This window comes from Magnolia sinica, chromosome 18 (assembly GCF_029962835.1).
Source record: "Magnolia sinica isolate HGM2019 chromosome 18, MsV1, whole genome shotgun sequence".
Classification (NCBI taxonomy): domain Eukaryota; kingdom Viridiplantae; phylum Streptophyta; class Magnoliopsida; order Magnoliales; family Magnoliaceae; genus Magnolia; species Magnolia sinica.
Genome location: NC_080590.1, coordinates 57,567,215 through 57,587,872, shown reverse-complemented (window position 1 = coordinate 57,587,872; position 20,658 = coordinate 57,567,215). Strand labels below are relative to the sequence as shown.

The 20,658-nt window shown below is 37.6% G+C and overlaps 1 protein-coding gene, 1 long non-coding RNA gene and 1 other non-coding gene across 4 annotated transcripts; all 3 read left to right on the top strand.

Moving 5' to 3' along the window:
* The first annotated feature begins 825 nt into the window (after positions 1-825).
* On the top strand, positions 826-2,088 carry LOC131232416 (uncharacterized). Its single transcript, XM_058228637.1, has 3 exons — positions 826-1,230; positions 1,780-2,002; positions 2,077-2,088. Exons 1-3 carry the CDS (start codon positions 1,034-1,036, stop codon positions 2,086-2,088), a joined length of 432 nt encoding a protein of 143 aa, XP_058084620.1. The 5' UTR covers positions 826-1,033.
* Positions 2,089-5,377: 3,289 nt separating this feature from the next.
* Positions 5,378-6,646, top strand: LOC131232854 (uncharacterized). 2 transcript variants are annotated; one of them, XR_009164963.1, is made up of 5 exons: positions 5,379-5,513; positions 5,637-5,741; positions 5,830-6,033; positions 6,170-6,311; positions 6,451-6,646. It is a non-coding gene; the product is annotated as an uncharacterized LOC131232854 (long non-coding RNA). The 2 variants fall into 2 exon arrangements; XR_009164964.1 differs by lacking the exon at positions 6,451-6,646 and having other exon boundaries at positions 5,378-5,513; positions 6,170-6,412.
* An 11,266-nt stretch (positions 6,647-17,912) lies between these two features.
* Positions 17,913-18,019, top strand: LOC131234095 (small nucleolar RNA R71). Its single transcript, XR_009165508.1, has one exon. It is a non-coding gene; the product is annotated as a small nucleolar RNA R71 (small nucleolar RNA).
* The last annotated feature ends 2,639 nt before the right edge of the window (positions 18,020-20,658 follow it).

The following is a 20,658-nucleotide window of genomic DNA, read 5'->3' as shown; positions in this document are numbered from 1 at the left end:
CTAATTTTTAGCCTCAGTTGCATAGGAACCAAGGCGAAAGGTCTACCTTTTAGCCTTAGTTGCATAGGAACCGAGGCGAAAGGTCTACTTTTTAACCTCAGTTGCATAGGAACTGAGGCGAAAAGTCTACCTTTTAGCCTCAGTTGAATAAGAACCGAGGCAAAAAGTCTACATTTTAGCCTCAGATGCATAGTAGTCGAGGCCAAAAGTCTACTTTTTAGCCTCTGTTGCATAAGAACCGAGGCAAAAAGTCTACATGTAAGAATATTAAAAAAAAAATCGAGAATATTGAAACAATTAATAATTTTTAAAATTTTTGACAATTGTGAAAAAATTGAGAATTTTGGAAAAAAATGGAGACAATTGGGAAAAAATTGAGAATTTTGAAAAAAAAAATGAGAGTTTTGAAAAAGATTTGAATTTTGAATTTTTTAAAATTTTGAGAACTTTTAAAAAATTAAGAATTTTTTTTTGAAAAATTAAGAATAAAAAATGATAATTATGAAAAAGTATGATTTTTTTTGTAATTGAGAATTTTTAAAAAAAAAATTAAGAATTTTGAATTTTTTTTAAATTTTTGAAAAAAAATAAGAATTTTGAACTTGAGAATCTTGAAAAAAATTGGAAATTTTTTAAAAATTGATAAATTTCAAATAATTGAAAATTTTGAAAAAAAAATTAAAAAAATTGAAATGAAATCAGACTTTTTATCCTCGATTGCATAGGAATCGAAGCCAAACATCTACTTTTTAGTCTCAATAGCATTGGAACCGAGGCCAAAAGTCTAATTCCGAAATATAAATTCGCAGGCGGGCTGCTTTTTGCCCCGACTCCTTTTCTCACTCGCTGTGCGAGCGAGTGAGAGAGAACTTCGTTCTCTTTCTAGAGTTTTTCCTTGGGATTTTCACACCTCAATCGTCCCTCCTTTTTTTGCATAGAAAACCCTAGCTCCGGCTTCTCTTCCTATACTGAGATTCTCCAACGCTGCCGCCTGGCGCAAATTCCGCCGAAGCAGCTAAAGCAGAACCCTTCCATGGCAGTGGAATCCGTTGCTCCGACTACAAGAGACCTCCCACTGGAGGTCTTCGGGACGGAGACTCCGCCAGAAAAGCCCCGGGGTCGGGTTCTCCCATCCAGATGTTCAGCAGATGGCGATGCTAGAGCTCGGACCCTCTCGAGCATAATGCAGAAACTATCCAAGGGAGATGAACTTGAAAGCTCGCATGATCAGTATGAATTTTCATTTCTTTAGTCGGTGATAGGGTTTCTGCTTTGAGATGATTGTAGATTTAGCGTTTCTGAAGGTTTGTGATTGTTTATGGGGATTCATACATGCTGTTGAATTCGAATTTGAGTACGGATTACAGAAATAGGAATTCGTTTTAAATCTAGATTGTTAATATTGTTAGTTTGTTCACGTCAATTTGATAGCACCGATTTGGGATACGTCTGTTCTCACTGAAAACATGGAGGGCAAAATCGACTGGCCTCTAGAACGGTCCAAGGCCTATTTCTTATTATAAAATAAATAGGCCAATATAGAGTGAGCTCTGTTCAGTCCAAATCAGATAGTTAGGTTTTTTTGAATAACTATTTTCTTAGAGATCCTCTGCTTAGAGTGAATTTGGAGAAAAATGTGGCTTTAAAGCAGGATGCAGCCCACGGTAGCATTTCAAATCCCAACTGTATATTTGGAGTGGATCCCCGTCAAGCCTCATTTGTTTCAGAGAAGAAAAAACCCGTGTTTCTTTCTAAGAAATGGAGAAATCTTCTTTGCAGGTGTAATGCTTACACAGAATTCTATGTCCAAAAGGGCATTGGCTATCTAATTGATGAGGACTCAATTGAGGAATATGAAAAGGTGGCAAAGGAAAAGAGGAAGGAGAAATTAGAGCAACGGGAAGGAGTGGAGTTAAATTTTCTCAACAAACTTGGTCATGTCCAAAAGATTAAGATTCTGAATGGCATTGCTGAGATGAAGAATAAGCTTAGGTCCTTCATGGTATGGGTTCTATGTTCCGAATTTTCTGTTTTTATATGTGATTCTGTCTGTAATTCTGAATTCTTATTTTAAAGGGGCTACTATAGGGGAGGGCCACAAATTTCATTTTCTTTCATCTGAAATTTCTTTTTTATCGGTTTATGGTTAAGAGTGCATTTGGTTGCATCAAATATCATGAAATTTCATGATTAGGTGCAATCAAATTCACAGCTAGTGAGAAAAGGGAAGTGCCATTTTTAGGTCTTCCATTTAATTAGTATTGAGAGTTTACAGAGTTTTAGGTCTACTACTGATAATGCAATCATATTGGTGCATGTCATAATCTCAACGAAGGGCTTCTTCTGTGCCAGAAAAAATGTTTATACCCATCCTGTATATAGATGATTATGCTTGAAGGTGCAAAGGCAACAACAGAAACTGTAGATGCTCTGAGGACAGGAGCATCAGCAATGAAGTCTATCCAGATCTCTTTGTAAGTTAAATCCTCACCATCAAAATTCTTAACATCCATATCACAAATAGTAACTGGCTATGGCATCTGATCTGAATTCTCTCTGTTATTTGTTCTTATCACACCAAATTCACCAAAAGCAAGACCAATCATTTTACCTCAGTATCTCGAAATATTCATGTATGCACCGTAGTTTTGTTGTTGCATATTGTTAAACATAGCTGGAGCAGTCTATATCCAGAAGAGCCATATGAGCTTGCTTTCAACATTACTTTCTCAGAAGGTAGTGTTGTTAGAAGGTAGAGCCTCTTCTTTTATTAGGTAACTCATGCATTTTGAGTCTTCCCTTTAATATACTGACAGCTCGTGTTGTGTTTTTTTTTTTTTTTTTGTCACAGTTATGATTGTTACAGACAAACCCTCTTGTGTGCCTTCAAGTCTTGTATCCTCCATCTCATGTTTTAGAACTTTTTAAATTGATATCTTCTTGGCTTATAGATGTTAGTAAAATATTCTTGGCATACATTACTATGGTAAACACCGAAACAATGAAAGAGATGAAACCCAAGCACTTGAAGATCCTCCTGCCTATGTGCACTAAAAAAAATGTTCTTCAGTAGTGTGCTGGAACTAGAAACAGTGTGAACCATGGTGCATCAATCAAATCATGTAATAGTCACCTTTGAATCTAATTTGAATATTAAAGAAATAAGTTTTTTGAAGAACTGTCTATCGCAAGGATGAAAAAACATGAAACTATGCAAATATGGGGTAAAATGATTTCTCTGCTCATGTAATTGTTTATGGGCTCAACTTGTAACCTGATAGTTTTGTTATTCTGTCAAAACATTGTTATAAAACCTTTGAATTTCTTCTCTTAATACTTTAACTTGAATGTCGGCTTAGGAAATATCCATGAGCCTTTTGTAGCCTGTCTTTACCTCTTGCATGCTCCATGATTTTCCTTGTTCAGCTTTCCTATTCATTTATAGAGGAATGCTTCAATCTAAAATAGATGAGCTAGGACTCAAATCATTCACTTCTTCTTCTTATCCTACTTATTTTATCTTTGGAGAGGTATCAAGACCCAGTATACATGATGATTGTTTTCTTGAAGGAGCTATGGCCAGATGTGAAGGACTCAAATTTATTTCAGGTTTGCAGCGTTCCCTCTAAAAATTTAATTAAATGTGTCACCTGATGTTCAGGTTTCCATCTCCTTTTATTGTTAAATGATCCAGCAACTGAAGTATAGAAGCCTCAGAAGAACCAGCTCCTACTACCAACATCACCCAGCTAACTAGTACAGAAGATAGACTCTGTTGCAAGTTCTATTATCAATATTATTTCCACTCTTTAAGTTATGAACATAAAGAACATCATTGTTGTTATTTTCTGCAAATTTATTTATTTATTTATTATATATTTGTGGATCTTTTTTTGACTGGATTAAGTGGGCCTGGGTTGTATTATTAGAGTGGTTCTTTCACCTGCAACATTATAAATAAAGTGGTGTAGAGGGATCTTTCTACACTTTTTCTTTTGCTTTAACACACTAGGTTCTAGCAGTTCATATGATGAAAAATAAGGATTGCTTACAACTATTCTATACAAAAAAAGATTTTGAATTAAGTTCTTGTGTGCTTTATACATTTATATTTGTACGCATTACTGATTCACTTGCAATCGTTTTTTTCCCCAATGGTGAAAGTGGGAAGAAAAAACATTTTATGTGTTACCAACTCATTTGTTTTTACATGGAAAAAGCGGGCAAAGAATCTTGGTGGAGAGTCTCCTGATCGGGCAACATTGTTCATAACGACCCATCGGAAGAAAGATGGGAGTGTTGTGAACGAGGAGTTGGTTCATGGTATTATATGTAGAAATTTATCAATCATTGACATCTCAGTTCTTTGTCGAACTCACCTTGTTCCTACATTGTTCTCATTTTTGTTCTATAGTGCATTATATATATATATATATATATTGGTTATGTAATCCATTTACTTTGATGGAAATTTTTTGAGCTGAATGTTTGTATGATTTAGTTAGTCAAATATAATGAATTTATTGTATGTTTGTTGTGAAAACTCAATTTGTAGGTGTCAGGCCCTTAATACTTCAGCACTTAAAATTGCATGTGGACTGGGTTGTTTTTTTGACTTTGGATGACACCTGTAATGTGTATGGCACAAGCATGGATGAATTTTTTTTGGAGTTTTCTTTTAAAAAAAAAAAAAAAAAAAAAAAAACTGTTGGGAGGGTTACTGTGGTGGTCTGAGCTGCCTTATCAATGTTTGTTTTGCTGCATTTTTGCAGGAAGAACATAGAGCTAGGGATCTATTTTATGCCCTTTGGGTTCCTGACCTTTTCATGAAAAGGGTGAACAGCAATGGGGAGTGGTCATTGTTTTGCCCAAATGAGGCTCCAAGTTTATCTGATTGTTGGGGTGAGGAATTTGAAGAACTGTACACTAGATATGAAAGAGAGGTAAGCTTGACCGGAGCTTGAAGTTTGAAAATTTTGGTACTTTCATTCAATGAAAATGTTACAAATTGTCTTTATATTTGTTGGACTCAGGGCAAGGCAAAAAGAGTTGTTCAGGCATAGAGCCTATGATTTAAAATTCTGAAATCACAGATAGAAACTGGAACACCGTATAAGCTTTTCAAGGTATTTTACTAAGTAAACAAAAGATCCTCCATAATCATTTAAATCCCATGGTTGTGTGGTTTTGATGTTGATTTGTTTATTTAGGACACTTGCAATAGTTCACAAACTGTTGTGCCTACTATTGCTCTTGCAGTAGTTGGAGAGCGGAGGATATTTTTAAGTCCTGGAGTAGGTTGTGTCGGCCTTGCTACACAGCTAGAACTAGGATATCGCCAAGCAAGGGATTCCGTGCGTGCCAACAATGGTATAAAGGTTCTTTTGCATCTTCTCTAGCCTAGGATATTTACACCTCCAGCTTCTCTCGACTACCTACGCGCTCTAACATGCCAAGTACTGATTGGTTTATCCAGAGACAATACAATTGCACACATATTAACAAAGCTTCAGGTGAGCGACAATTGTATCTTTTGATGATCTTAGTTAATGCAGCTTACTCGGTCACGAATTAAAGTTTTGTGTATAGTTTTTCTAACAGTATGTTGTTGTGTTTGCATTGTCTACTTTGTGTAGTGTGACTTGCATCCTAATATGGGCCACATATAATCAAAATCCTTCCTATCCTCAGTGCAAGCATCTGTTTTAGTTTCTCAGTGTTCATCAATCACCAGATGGAAGGTATATGGTGGCCCTGTTTATAAATATCTTTCAATATTTACCAACTCCTAAACTCGATACTAATAACAAACCCATGTTGATTGAGAAGGTGCTCCTATCAATTTTAGAGTTGTTCTTCTCCAAGTTTCTGAACTTGCCTGATGTAAATAGGAGGTTGAGGAAGACCATCTCCATCCTCTCAAGCGACCAGCCTCCCTGCCCTCAGCTGTATCTGTACAGCATAGCTGACAAGGTCATTCCAGCTAGGTCGGCAGAGTCTTTTATTCAGGAGCAGAAGAAATCTGGGAGAAAGGTATGGTGAATCATACCTAGGCCAAAATGGGACTAACCAAGATATGTTTTCTGAATAGTTCTTTACTTTTTTCAATTGCATTATTAATATAGCTACACTTTCTATTTCTTGTTATGGCTACTACATCAATTTGCAGGTGAAACCGAATGCAATGGTTAAGGACACAACTTTCTTGGGGGCATCGCTCTCTGATCATCTCAAACCTGACTTCAATCCTCTTATCATGAAGAAACCCCAAACTGAAACTAATACAAAATTGGATTAGTCCCATCTTGTATGTAAGTGGTTGGTCAATCATTTGTTGTCTTGCTCAGGCCTTGACAAATGAATGGGCTAGGTTGCAGGGCCTGCTATGCATCCATACACATCTATCTGCATTTCCTTTCTTATTTGAGAGTTTTATTTCATGTCTTGCAGCCAGCAGGCTAGAGCTACCTGTTGAGGTTGCAGGGGCCTGCTACGCACAATTCAAATGGAGAATGCTGGTAGAGGCAATGATGACGTTGGCCTGGAAGCAGCAGAAGATGGACGAGCAATGTTATCTCAGGGTCCGCCAAGCACGGCAGCACTGGTGATGACGGGCGCGACCATGACTTTGTATTATTTGTGGAACCTAATGTTGTGTAACAGTTTGATTGATTTAAAGTAGTTAAACTTTAAATAGACTGTTGTTAACTGTTTTGTTGGTATTGTGGCCTTCATGATTGATTGTTTCATGAGTGGATTGAATAAATATTTTTTTAAAAAAAAAACATTTTTAGCCTCAATTTGTAACTGAGGCTTGAATTTAGCCTCGGTCATTGATAACCAAGGCTGAAAATCTCGTGGTTAAAGACTTTAGCCTCGATTGTTGAGAACCGAGGTTAAAAATAGATTTAGCTTCGGTTGGAGGCAATTAAGGCTAAAATTTGGATTTAGTCTCAGTTGAAAACAATGGAGGCTAAAATTTTGATTTAGCCTCATTTCGAGAAAATTGAAGCTAAAAAGGTTTTTGGCCTCACTTGAAGAACCGAGGCTATAAAAGTCATTTTAGCCTCGGTTGCTAAAACTGAGGCTAAAGCCTTTAGCCATAGGGGGTTTCAACCTCGGTTTGGATAACTGAGGCAAAACTGAGGCTAAAGGCTTTAGCCTCAGTTTTTAACCTTTTTAGCCACAGTTTTGAACCGAGGCTAAAACCCCCTTTTCTTGTAGTGTCAATTGGTTCTGTACATTTTGGCCCACCTAATAAGTGGACTGGCCTACTTTTGGAGCCATCACAACACGTGTACACATAGGGGGAACCTGATGGATGGTTTAGTTCTCTCACATATGTGCCACATTCACATGTGGAGGCATGCCCGAATGGTTATGTGCATGTGCGAATACCAAACTTTTTAGTAGAATGATAGACAATTGGTTCTGTGTGATTTGTTAATGTATTCAAATTACATGGATTCCATTGCTTTTTGATATTCTGTGTGGAAAATTATGTAGTTTCTTTGTTTATTGATGATCAATCTTGTGCTACATGGTTATACCTGCTAAGATTTTATATATATATATATATATATATATATATATATATATATATATATATATATAGTTTATTCAGTTTTTTTATTTTTTATTTTTTATTTCTTTATTTTTTTCTAAAGTAATTTAAGATACTAAGTATATCATTCAATTTTCTTTTTTAATAAATCTTTTGGTTTTTCATTTTTGGCAGATCCTTTGTATATTGCTTATCACAATGAGGAATGGAGAGTTCCTGTCCATGATGACAAGTATCACTCTCTCTCTCACATATATTTGTAAGATTGGAGTGAGACCGATTGGGCATTTCAATGTGTTGCAAGATGTTGTTTGAATTGCTTATCCTAACAGGTGCACAAGTTGGGATGGAGTGGACTTCTATCTTGAGAAAATGCCATGATTTTAGGTAGTTATTATTACAATGGAAAGTTTTAAAAAAAAAATAAAAGAGATAGAGAATGAACTCATGGAAAGAAAATGTTCTTTGTTATCAGGGTTGCTTTTGCTAGGTTTGATGTAGAGATCTTCAACAACTTCACGGAAAGACAAATAGCATTAGTGGTGACAGATTTATAAGGTGAAGTGATGTGGAAGAAGGGTGTTAATCACTCCATATGTTCATATTCTATTATTCTTTATTTGTGTTAGCTTATTTGGGTGTATGGGTTTGTAAGCCATGAACTCTTTATCTGTATTAGATTGGATGAGTTGATCAATCAGGGCATGAACTAAAAATGGCAAGAGACCATTATTATAAATATATATTTTTTGAAAAAATAGGATTTAGCTGCGAATATTAGCCGTAGCTCTAGTACTGGAAACCGTAGCTATTGTTAACTTTAACATATTGCTACGGATTTCGTTCTTAGCTACAAATATTATCCATGGCTATATGTACATTTCACTACAGAAATTATGGCTACGGATTATATTCGTAGCCATTAGTATCTATAGCTATAGATTTAAATCGTAGCTATATATTTTAGACCTATAGCTATGGTACCAATTGCTATGGTTGTACTACGGATGATAACCGTATCCATATATCTTTTTATTCCTAGCCTTTTCCCCTTTTTTTGGTAGTGGAATCATACACTTTTCGGTACCTTCTGCGGGGTGCCTAACATTTTTAACAGAAATCGAATTGAGCGAGCACGTACACTCCCAAATAAACAAAACTCTAAGAGCCAGAAATCTATGTTAACGTGACTGCGTTGTTGCTACAAATCCAACAGTACCCCCGCACGTTGATGCGAGCACCTGAACCCAAGTTACAACGTGAAGAATAATTTCGTTCATCTGTGCAAGGAACTCTAAAATCTTAAAATAGTGTTATAAATTCTACCTTTTTCTAAAACAATCGTGATCTCATTAAGCCTCTTAATCAAGATTTAATGGTATTATAATATAGTTATAAACTAGATTAACTCATCATTATTACTTTTTAATAAAGTTATGGAATATTTTTCCATAAAGTCAAAGAATCTTCTTGATTTAAGGAGAGAGTGCCACCTCATTTGTTATAAAAAATGGTTATTTTATTTTATTTATTAACTATACTTAATAACCTTGAGAAATGTATGAAGTTATGAAAAGATAACTTTATTTAGCCTAATAAAGAGATATAAAGCAAAAGTCAACTAAATCCCTTAAATTAAGGGGAGAATGCCAATACAACTTTTTTAAATATAATTAGCCATGATTTAAGAATAATTAAGGTCCCATAAGTATACTCAATTAGCTTAAACCAAGGCTTAGATTAAGCTTAATAAAGACCATGCACCGAAAGTAAATTTTCTTTTCCATAATTTTAGGGGAATAAGAGTTTTGTCCCCCACTTTTCTAGAAAATGAATCTCATGTGTTATGAGAGTTTCATTAGCATCCTTAAGTTAAGGATTAGTAAGACCAATTGTTCACTCCCTAAGTATAAGGTTGTGATGTAGTAATAAATTCGGTGAGACCGAGGTCGAATCCCAAGGGACTAATACCTGTACGTACTCTGAAACTAGGTAGAATTAGAACTAGACTAAGATGAAATCTAAATTGATTATAATTTGAGGAATAATGGTGAAATAATTATCTAAAACTTAAAGAATTCAGGGAAGGAAAACTAGGGATTCAGAGGATCCACTTGTAGAGATCAGGGAGATCTACGGTCAATTCATGAACTCAACTGGACTTCGAGTCCCATCTTCATCCAGTTGGAAGATATAACCTGCAAATCAAATCTAAACGTCTTTTGATCTAGTTTTAGAGAGATAAGATAGGTGTAAATTGGAATGGATTCCATCACAAAACCATGCTCATGAGACAAAGCAAACAATAGAATTAAACCAATTCACAGTCAATCTGAGTGATGTATGAACAGTAGGAAGGGTGTCGTCATCTAACCATGCCCAGGAGACGATGGTGAACAATAGGACTTCCTAACTACATAATCACAACAAGAGAACAATAATACTTAAAGCCATCACAGATCTATTGTAATTTTAGTCACAACAAACCATTAAAAACTAGAAATATTTTTATTTTTCAAAACTAGAATCAACATAGTTCATGGCATGAATCAAAGTCGTAGAATCAGTCCCATCACGCCACAAGCTTCACCTCTTAGCCCTAGCTAAGAGGTTTAGCCCGGCATGAGTGGGATAAATCTCTCAAAAATCATAAAAACAAACAAATAATAAAACTCTTAAACAATTCTCTCTCTCTCTCTCACGTTAGAATCCTCTCCTCTCTCTTTCTCCTCTCTCTTTATAGCTGTCTTGGACGGTGGAGAAGTCGGCTGGAGGAGAGACATCACGCAATCAACGTGCATGCGTAAGTTGGCTGTCATAAAGAAACTTGCTTAAACCCTATTTACATAGCCAAAATGACAACCATAAATTTCCCACTTTCCTTTCTAATTGGTGGGTAATCTTTTAATCTGCACCATTCACATTGTTAGCCATAGGTTGATCCTTTGATGGGTCATCTTTCTGTCTCTGATAGTCCCATATTTCAGCGTTCAATCAGCTAGTTAAGACTCTATTTTTACCAGCAGATGGACTCTTGTTACTTCTTGTGTTTGATTTGTTTCTTTGGATGGTTAGGATTGTCGCTCACTGATCCCTGGCCCACCAAGATCCTTGTGCGGAGCTGCTATAAAAATGTTGCAGAAACTTGTTTACGCAGCTGCAAAGATTGCGCAGCTACAAAGATTACGCAACTGCAAAGATTATGCAACCAGCTGTCTTACGTAACCGGAACGGCTGGAATCCTGTTGGCTTGGTTCGTGCACAACGATGTATTTCCAAAAAGGTAAACGTCCCTACGGATGGTTCTAAATGACCTAACAGATGGACGTTGTGGATTGTCTGGACATCCACTCACAGTGGCCCACAACTCCTCTAAACCACTGCTGTCCCTTATTCTCATAATGCAGAGGCTCTCCTTTGGCTGAGAACTGTGTGTTCGTACGTGCACCCCAACATGTGATATTTTCATGGTTTTAATCTTTGGTAAACCATTTGCATGATGGATGGTTTGGATCGTCCACGTGGATCACAATGGTGGCCCACAGCGATCCGCAAGATGGCCTCCTGCGTCAGTTGCGGCAGCAGGAAAATGGAGCTTTCCGTTTTTGGCTGGGAGTCAAGTCAGCGCACGCTGACCGACTCCCCAGATTCAGTGCACCTTCTATATGATGGACGGATCGGATTGATCATATGGGACATGATGATGGCCCACCGGCTTCCGCAAAAGACTCCATGCAAACCGTTTGCGTTATAAGGAAACGGCAGTTGCCGTTTGGATATGGGTCCAAGCCATGTTGACCGATGTGGAGTTGCCGTGCACAGCGCGTGCACTTATGCACGGTGCACACACCACTCAGGTGGGATCCACTTTGATGTTTATGGGAAATCTAATCCATCTACCCGTCTTGTATCCTAATGTAATGGGTTGAAACCAATTTTAAAGCATATCCACATAGCATGTGGGCCCCAATTTGATAATTTATGGGCTGATATGACTGTTGGCCCATTTCCACAAGGATCCAGGAGCTAAAATTTTATGTGTACAGTTCATTTTTGATCCTCAGGCTATGTATAAAGTTTGGAGCCGATCAGATGGTGGGAACCCTACGATCTTGCATTATGGACGTCTTTCAGGCCTGTTTAAAGTGAGTGGCTGGAATTTCTCTGATCTCCGGTGTGTAAATCCTCTATCTTGGTCCCATGGAGTCCTGTCCAATGCCTTGGTGATGTTTGAGCACTAAATCCATGCCTTTAGCATCCTTTTCAATCCATGCTCGTCAATTCTCCTTGCAACATAAACACGGTTAAAATAGCTCATTAAAACATTATCATGTTCATAATTCAGGTAATAACTGGGGTCTAATATGCAATATTTGACCCTCAACACAACCCCCAACCAGCATTTTGGTAGTCCCGAGCAAAGCATGCGAAAAAAATAAATTGAGAATTACAAGACAATTTCTATAAACTCGAGTGATTTATGAAAAATAATTCAGATACTAGAATTCTAAGATTCATGAATGTTGGGCATTATTTTCTCCTGGTCTCAACCGCACGATAAACTTCATTGTCAAGTTCAAAGTATTAATCCATCAATCAGAGAAATTCTAAACATTGAGTTCCATCGGTGTATAGTGTAATCTCGACTTATCATCATTAAAATTCACTTCTCTATTTCAAGATATCATTGGTAACCACAAGAGAATTCATGATAACCAAAACCTAAACCAAAACTTGATTCATTCTTCCAGCTTTTGATGATTTTCACACTATGTCAACTTTTTAAGAGTAAAGCCAAGGAAGGGAAACGAATCCTCACCTATAGGGAGCAGACCCATGGTGAAGACTAGTCGCCCAACTTTTCCCACATGTCAACCATGGGGAATCGAATCTACACCTATAGGGAGCAAACCTATGGTGAAGTTCGTTCGCCTAACCCTTTCCGCAGGCAGCTATCTTGTAGCTGGGTATTTTCTTCTTTTTCTTTCATTCTTCTTATTAAACATGATGGACAAATTCCCAGGTTGGTTCCTTCCATGCTTAATGATCACCAAGTTACATGTCAATATTGAACTGAAACCTTAATGTGCAAGCAAGATGTGTCTTGTGAAATCATGACTCAATCAATGTCTAAAACCTCTAATTATGGATTAATAGTTCGAACGTAACTGTGAAATCTAACAAATAGCTGAATCCAAGAGTCATAAATTTCCAACATCACTTATCTTGTAATTCTAAATCCAAGATGGTCGTCAAAATCACTTCGAATTCATACGAAATTCCAGAAAAATTTAAAATTTTTCACAATTTTCGCGCTTAAGACCAAGAAAACACTGATTAGGAGACCTAATCTCCCACCCCCAACCTAAAATCTATATTGTCCTCAATGTAAAAGATATATGAGCATGTAATGCACATGGGATAATGAAAGTAAACGAGAAGTGATGGGAAGATAATACCCGGATGAAGGAATCAAGAAGCTTTTCCACAAAGATCTCAGCATGAAAGCAAGTCAGCACAAGAGAAAAACCAACAAAAGCAACTATCCTAAAACAATGTAGAAAGCAAATTAACCTAGAACAACATAAAGCAAACTACCCTAGTCCTATGAAAACAGGAAACCTATCTATACCTCCATCAGACTAGGAGATCAATCCTGGTAAACAGGATCAGTCAGAGGCATGGACATGTCCTCTGCGTCGAATTTCTCGACAAATGGCTTTAGTCGATGACCATTTACTTTGAACTCCTTGCAATTGTCGGGATTTCTTATCTCGACGGCCCCATGACAATATGCAGTGATCATAGTAAAAGGGCCGGTCCAACGAGATCGAAGCTTACCTGGAAAGAGATGTAATCGAGAATTATACAAAAGGACTTTCTGACCAGGCATGAATGATTTTCGTAGAATATGTTGGTCATGAAACGCCTTCATCTTGTCCTTGTAAATTCTCGAGTTCTCGTATGCGTCATTCCGGATTTCTTCGAGTTCATTCAACTGAAGTTTACATAGCGAGCTAGCGTTGTCAAGATTGAAATTCAATTTTTTGATCGCCCAGTAGGCTTTATGTTCCAACTCCACAGGTAAGTGGTAGGCCTTCCCATAAACAAGTCTAAAGGGAGATATTCCAATAGGGGTTTTAAATGCAGTACGGTAAGCCCATAAGGCATCGGTCAATCGGATTGACCAATCCTTACGGTCAGGGATAACCATTTTCTCCAAAATGTGTTTGATCTCCCTATTAGAAATCTCAACTTGCCCACTTGTCTGTGGGTGATAGGGGTGCTCACCTTATGAGAGATACCGTATTTCTTCATTAAACTCTCGAATGACCTATTACAAAAGTGTGAGCCTCCATCAGTAATGATAGCTCGAGGTATTCCGAATTGGGAAAGGATGTTCTCTTTAGGAATTTAATGACCGTACGATAGTTATTATTTCGACACAGAATCGCTTCAACCCATTTAGTGACATAGTCTACAGCGAGTAAAATATATAGATTTCCAAAAGATTGGGGGAATGGTCCCATGAAATCAATGCCCCAGCAATCAAATGCCTCAATGATAAGAATGAGATTCAAGGGCATCATATTTTGACGAGACAACACTCCCAATTTCTGACAATGCTCACAACCTTTGCAAAACTCATGAGTGTCCCTGAACATAGTGAGCCAATAAAAACCACACTGCAAAATCTTGGTCGTGGTCTTTTTAGTAGAAAAGTGACCACCACAGGCCTGTGAGTGACAAAAGGAGATGACACTCTGATGCTCATCGTCTGGCACACATCTCCTCAAGATTTGGTCTGGGCAATATTTAAACAAATATGGATCATCTCAAAAAAAGTTACGTACCTTGGTAAAGAATTTCTTCTTATCTTGTACAGTCCAATGTGTCGGTATGGAACCTGTGGCAAGATAATTAGCGATATCAGCAAACCAAGGTGAATGGGAGACTTTGAACAGTTGTTCATCAGGGAACATATCATTGATATGGGTCGCCTCAAGGGAATCAGAGGTATTAAGGTGAGAAAGGTGATCGGCCACTACGTTCTCTACTCCCTTTTTATCTTTAATTTTCAAATCAAATTCTTGAAGTAGAAGGATCCATCTTATCAGGTGAGGCTTCGAATCATTCTTAGAAAGAAGATACTTGAGTGCCACATGATCTGTGTAGATAATGATCTTGGATCCGATCAGGTAGGACCTAAATTTGTCCAAGGCGAACATTACGGCTAAGAGTTCCTTTTCCGTAGTCGAGTAATTCACTTGGGGAGGATTTAGAGTCCTACTCGCATAATGAATGACGTAAGGCCTCTTATCTTTTCTCTGACCTAGAACTGCTCCAAGAGCATAATCAGAAGCGTTGCACATAAGCTCAAAAGGAAGGCTCCAGTCGGGTGGTTGTATGATGGGTGCACTAGTCAACATGCCCTTAAGCTTAGTGAAGCTTCCTGACATAGCTCAGTCCACTCGTATGGTGTATCCTTTTGAAGTATATTACATAAAGGATGAGAGATGAGACTAATGTCCTTTATGAATCTTCTATAAAACCCAGTGTGTCCTAAGAAGGATCGCACGTCCCGTATGTTCTTGGGTGGAGGTAGGTTAGAGATAAGATCAATTTTTACCTTATCCACCTCGATTCCTTTGGACGAGATAATGTCCAAGGACAATTCTCTTATGAACCATGAAATGATACTTCTCCCAATTAAGTACCAAGTTCTTTTCTTCACATCTTTTCAGCACACTTTTAAGACTCTCTAAGCACTTGTTGAAAGATGAACCAAAAACAGAGAAATCGTCCTTAAAGACCTCTAGATATTTTCTCACCATATCAGAAAAGATACTCATCATGCATCGTTGAAAGGTGGCAGGGGCATTACATAATCCGAATGACATCCTTCTGTAGGTAAAGGTGCCATAGGGACATGTAAATGTGGTTTTTTCCTGGTCCTCAGGGGCGATTTCAATCTGATTATAGCCCGAATACCCATCAAGGAAACAGTAATAGGAATGACCAGCTAGCCTTTCCAAGATTTGATCAATGAAGGGCAAAGGAAAGTAGTCCTTCCTCGTGACGGTATTCAGCTTCCTGTAGTCAATGTACATTCTCCAACCAGTAGTAACTCTAGTTAGCACGAGTTCATTATTAGCATTGGCTACGATGGTGATCCTGAACTTCTTAGGAACCACTTGAGTTGGACTCACCCATTGACTATCGGATGTGGGGTATATGATACCCACATCCAATAGTTTAAGAACCTCGGCCTTAACCACTTCCCTCATGTTTGGATTTAGTCTACATTGTGATTACCGAGCGGTCTTCGCATTATCCTCAAGATATATGTGGTAAGTACAAATCGAGGGGTTGATTCCCTTGAGGTCTGCTATTGTCCATCCAAGGGCTCCCTTATGCTCAATGAGAGTAGATATGAGCATACTCTCCTGTTCTTTTTCCAGATGGGCAGAGATCACCACCGAGTATGTCTCATCTTGACCTAATATGTGTATTTCAAATCAGAGGGCAAAGGTTTTAAGTCAAGCTTCGGTGGCTTGAGGTTAGACGGTAGAGGCACTACATCAGTTTGTAGCAATTCTTCAAATTGTGGCGTCCACTGGTTAACTTCAAGTACCGGTGCAGTATCAAGCAAGGCACATGTCTCCCTAATCATGTCATCATCAAAATCATGGGAGTGAGCCAGGCACATCTCTAGAGGGTCAGAGTATAAGGTCAGAGGTGTCGTATCTTCCACTAAAGACTCAATCATGTTAATGTCGTGGAAATCGTCATCATCCTCTAAGTTTCTGCCATTATTGAAAAAGATGTTTGACTCCACGTCATATTCCCAAAAGACATAGTCATGACACCATTCTTGCAATTGATAATTGCGTTTGAAGTGGCAAGGAATGGGTGACCAAGAATGATGGGAATATGAGTGCTCATGTTATTGATGGGTTCGGTGTCCAGAATGATAAAATCTACAGGGTAGTAAAATCTATCAACTTGGACCAACACATCCTCAATTATCCCTCTTGGTACACGAACAGAGAGATCAGCAAGTTGTAGTGTGGTTATGGTGGGTTTTAATTCCCCCAAACCTAACTTTCTGTATACCGAGTAGGGAATCAGATTGATGCTCGCTCCTAAGTGAAGAAGTGCATGATCAATTCGATGGTCCCCAATTACACATGATATGGTTAGGCTACCAGGATCTTTGAATTTCTGTGGCACATCTTGCTTTAAGATGGCACTCACTTTCTCGGTCAAGAAGATCTTCTTTTGAATACTCTGTTGTCGTTTGGTCGTACATAAGTCTTTTAGGAATTTGACATATAAAGGTATCTATTTTACGACATCAAGTAGAGGAATGTTGACTTTCACTTGTTTCAACACCTCTAGGATATCCTGAGAGTTCAAGAGAGGTTTTGGTGCGACCAACCGTTGGGGAAATGAAGCAACTGGCTTTTCTAGAAGTTTCAGTTTTAATTTTTGTGGGGCATCACTAGATCCATCATTGTTGTCCTCTTCTGGTTCTTGAGGCTTTTCTGGGCTAACCGGAAGGGTTTTATCAATGATCTTCCCACTCCTAAGAGTGGTAATGGATCTAGCGTGCTCCATTTGATTTGAAGAGCTGGGATTACTTATCTCGTATTGCGGTTTAGGATTGGGGAGCGGTTGTATAACAAGCATCCCCTTTTCTATAACCGTCATATGTGAATCCATCTTTTGCATAAAATCTCGCATTACCTGGGTCAGCTCTTGTATGGAATTTTGAACCAGTTCTTCTTGACGTTTTCCCTGATTTGGATTTTGATTAAAGAAACCTTGAGGGGTAGCAGTTTGTCCATTTCTCCAACTAAATTTTGGATGATTTTTCCAACCAGGATTGTACGTATTAGAAGTCAGTCCATTGAAAGGTCTTTAATAAGTATTTACGGCATTGGATTGTTCATTCAACACTTCTCGAAAGCCGGGTATTGTAGGACAATTTTCAGTTGTATGAATGTTGCAATCATAGATGACGCAAACGCTTTCATTAACCTTATCCTTCTTTCCTTCCATGGCCTCAAATTTTCTTATGAGCGTAGTCATTTTATACTTGAGATCATCCTCTTCTTTCAAGAGATACAATCCACCTTTCTCCTTAGATTGAGTCAGCCTAGATGTGATGTTCGATTTTGGGTAATAGTCCCATGATTGTGTTTTTTCAGCAAGACTATCGAGGTAATCCCATACCTCATCGACATTTTTATTAATGAATTCTCCATTACACATTGTCTCGACCATTTGGCGCATGGAAGATGTCAGTCCATCGTAGAAAAAATTTGTAATGCGCCACGTTTCAAAGCCGTGTTGTGGGCATGAACTGACCAAATCCTTGAACCTTTCCCAACATTGGTAAAATGTTTCATCGTCTTTTTGGGTGAAGTTCATGATTGCTTTTCTAAGGGTAATCATTTTATGATGTGGAAAAAATTTCTTTATAAATTCCCTCTGCATAGCATTCCATGTGCCAATGGATCTAGGACGCAATGAATATAACCACGTCTTAGCCTTCTCCTTCAAGGAAAAAGGAAAGAGTTTCAACCTGACTGTGTCCTCAGACACGTTTTGAAACTATAAAGTAGCTATGTTCTCATCTAACTCTTTCAAATGTAGATATGGTTCTTCATATTCAAGCCCATGGAACTTAGGAAGGAGTTGGATAACCCCTGGCTTGATGTCCATATGTCCTGTATGTTCAGAAAAAATCATGCATAAGGGCATATTCACCCCCGCTGGTTGTAAATAATCTCGTAAAGTACGAGGCGGGGGTGCTTGATGCACCTCATTCTCATCCTAAATGTCCTCCACCCTAGGTTGGGATAAAAGAGGTTGGTTTTCAGCCATCACTTCAATTAACTCAGGGGATTTCGAGTGGTGTTTAATCCTGCGATGGATAGTTAACCCCTTAACCAATCCTCCTTCAGTTAAGAGACGTCGAGTGTTGTCACAGGCCCACTTGGGCATGAAACACTCACAACCCTCAATCAAATTCGAAACCTAATCCTAAGAAAGGAAAAGAAAATCTAGAAAGAAAGAGAGGGTTGGAAAGAAGTTACCAAATTGGAGTCCCTAAGTTAAAAACCTGCAAAAGAAAACAAAACATGTCAGTTTCTAAAGAGAAGGTCTAAAATTAGAAAATCCTTAAAAAGAAAGATATAAGTAAATTAGTTTCTAAAAGAAGAAATTCCTAAAAGAAAATGAATATTTAAAATAAATTAGAAAAGTCTTAAACTAGAAAGTAAGTTACTAAAAAAGATCTGAAAAATAGAAAGTAGAGAAAGCTTACCGAATTAGAAATTTCTATCTTAAAAGCCTACAAAATAGGAAGGATAGTTTCTAAAAAAATCTATAAGTAGAAAATTTCTAAAAATAAATTAGGAAACAAAGTTAGATTCTAAAAGAGTTAGAATTAGAAATTTGTTAAAAAAAAATGAATCCCAATTTAGAAATAGCAAGGAAGAAATTAAGAAAGAAATTACCAATTTAGAAACCTATCTCAGAATCCTACAAAACAGGAAAGTTGGGTTAGTTTCTAAAAAGGAAAAAGAAAAAACTTTCTAAAATAAATGAAAGCCTAAAAATAGAAAATTTCTAAAAATAGAAAGTTAGTTTCTAAAAAGGAAATTTAGAATAAGAAAGTTTCTAAAACTAAAATCCTAATTCTAAAAATAGAAAAAGTAGAGAAATTAGAAAGGAATTACCAAATTAGAAGTTTATGTCAAGATCCTACAAAACAGGAAACAAGTTAGTTCTAGAAATCAAATAGAAATAAAAATCTAAAACTAAAGTTAGTAAAATCTTAATCTTAAACTATTCTAAAACTAATTAATTTCAAAGAATCGTAACCGTCAATCCCCGGAAACGGTGTCAAAAACTTGTTCACTCCCCAAGTATAGGGTTGTGATGTAGTAATAAACTCGGTGAGATCGAGGTCGAATCCCAAGGGATTGATACCTGTACGTTCTCTGAAACTAGGTAGAATTAGAACTAGACTAAGATGAAATCTAAATTGATTATAATTTGAGGAATAATGGTGAAATAATTATCTAAAACTTAAAGAATTCAGGGAAGGGAAACTAGGGATTCAGAGGATCCACTTGTAGAGATCAGGGAAATCTACGGTCAATTCATGAACTCAACTGGACTTCGAGTCCCATCTTCATCCAGTTGGAAGATATAACTTGCAAATCAAATCTGAACGTCTTTTGATCTAGTTTTAGAGAGATAAGATTGGTGTAAATTGGAATAGATTCCATCACAAAACCATGCCCATGAGACAAAGCAAACAATAGAATTAAACTAATTCACAGTCAATCTAAGTGATGTATGAACAGTAGGAAGGGTGCCGTCATCTAACCATGCCCAGGAGACGATGGTGAACAACAGGACTTCCTAACTGCGTAATCACAACAAGAGAACATGAATAGTTAAAGCCATCGTAAATCTATTGTAATTTCAGTCACAACAAACCATTAAAAACTAGAAATATTCTTATTATTCAAAACTAGAATCAACATAGTTCATGGCATGAATCAAAGTCGTAAAATCAGTCCCATCACGCCACAAGCTTCACCTCTTAGCCCTAGCTAAGAGGTTTAGCCCGACATGAGTGGGATAAATCTCTCAAAAATCATAAAAACAAACAAATAATAAAACTCTTAAACAATTCTCTCTCTCTCTCTCTCTCTCTCTCTCTCTCTCTCTCTCTCTCACGTCAGAATCCTCTCCTCTCTCTTTCTCCTCTCTCTTTATAGCTGTCTTGGACGGTGGAGAAGTCGGCTAGAGGAGAGACATCACACAATCAACGTGCATGAGTAAGTTGGCTGTCATAAAGAAACTTGTTAAAACCCTGTTTACATAGCCAAAACGACAGCCAGAAATTGCCCACTTTCCTTTCTGATTGGCGGGTAATCTTTCAATCTGCACCATTCACATTGTTAGCCATAGGTTGATCCTTTGATGGGTCATCTTTCTGTCTCTGATAGTCCCATATTTCAGTGTTCAATCAGCCAGCCAAGACTCTGTTTTTACCAGCAGATGGACTC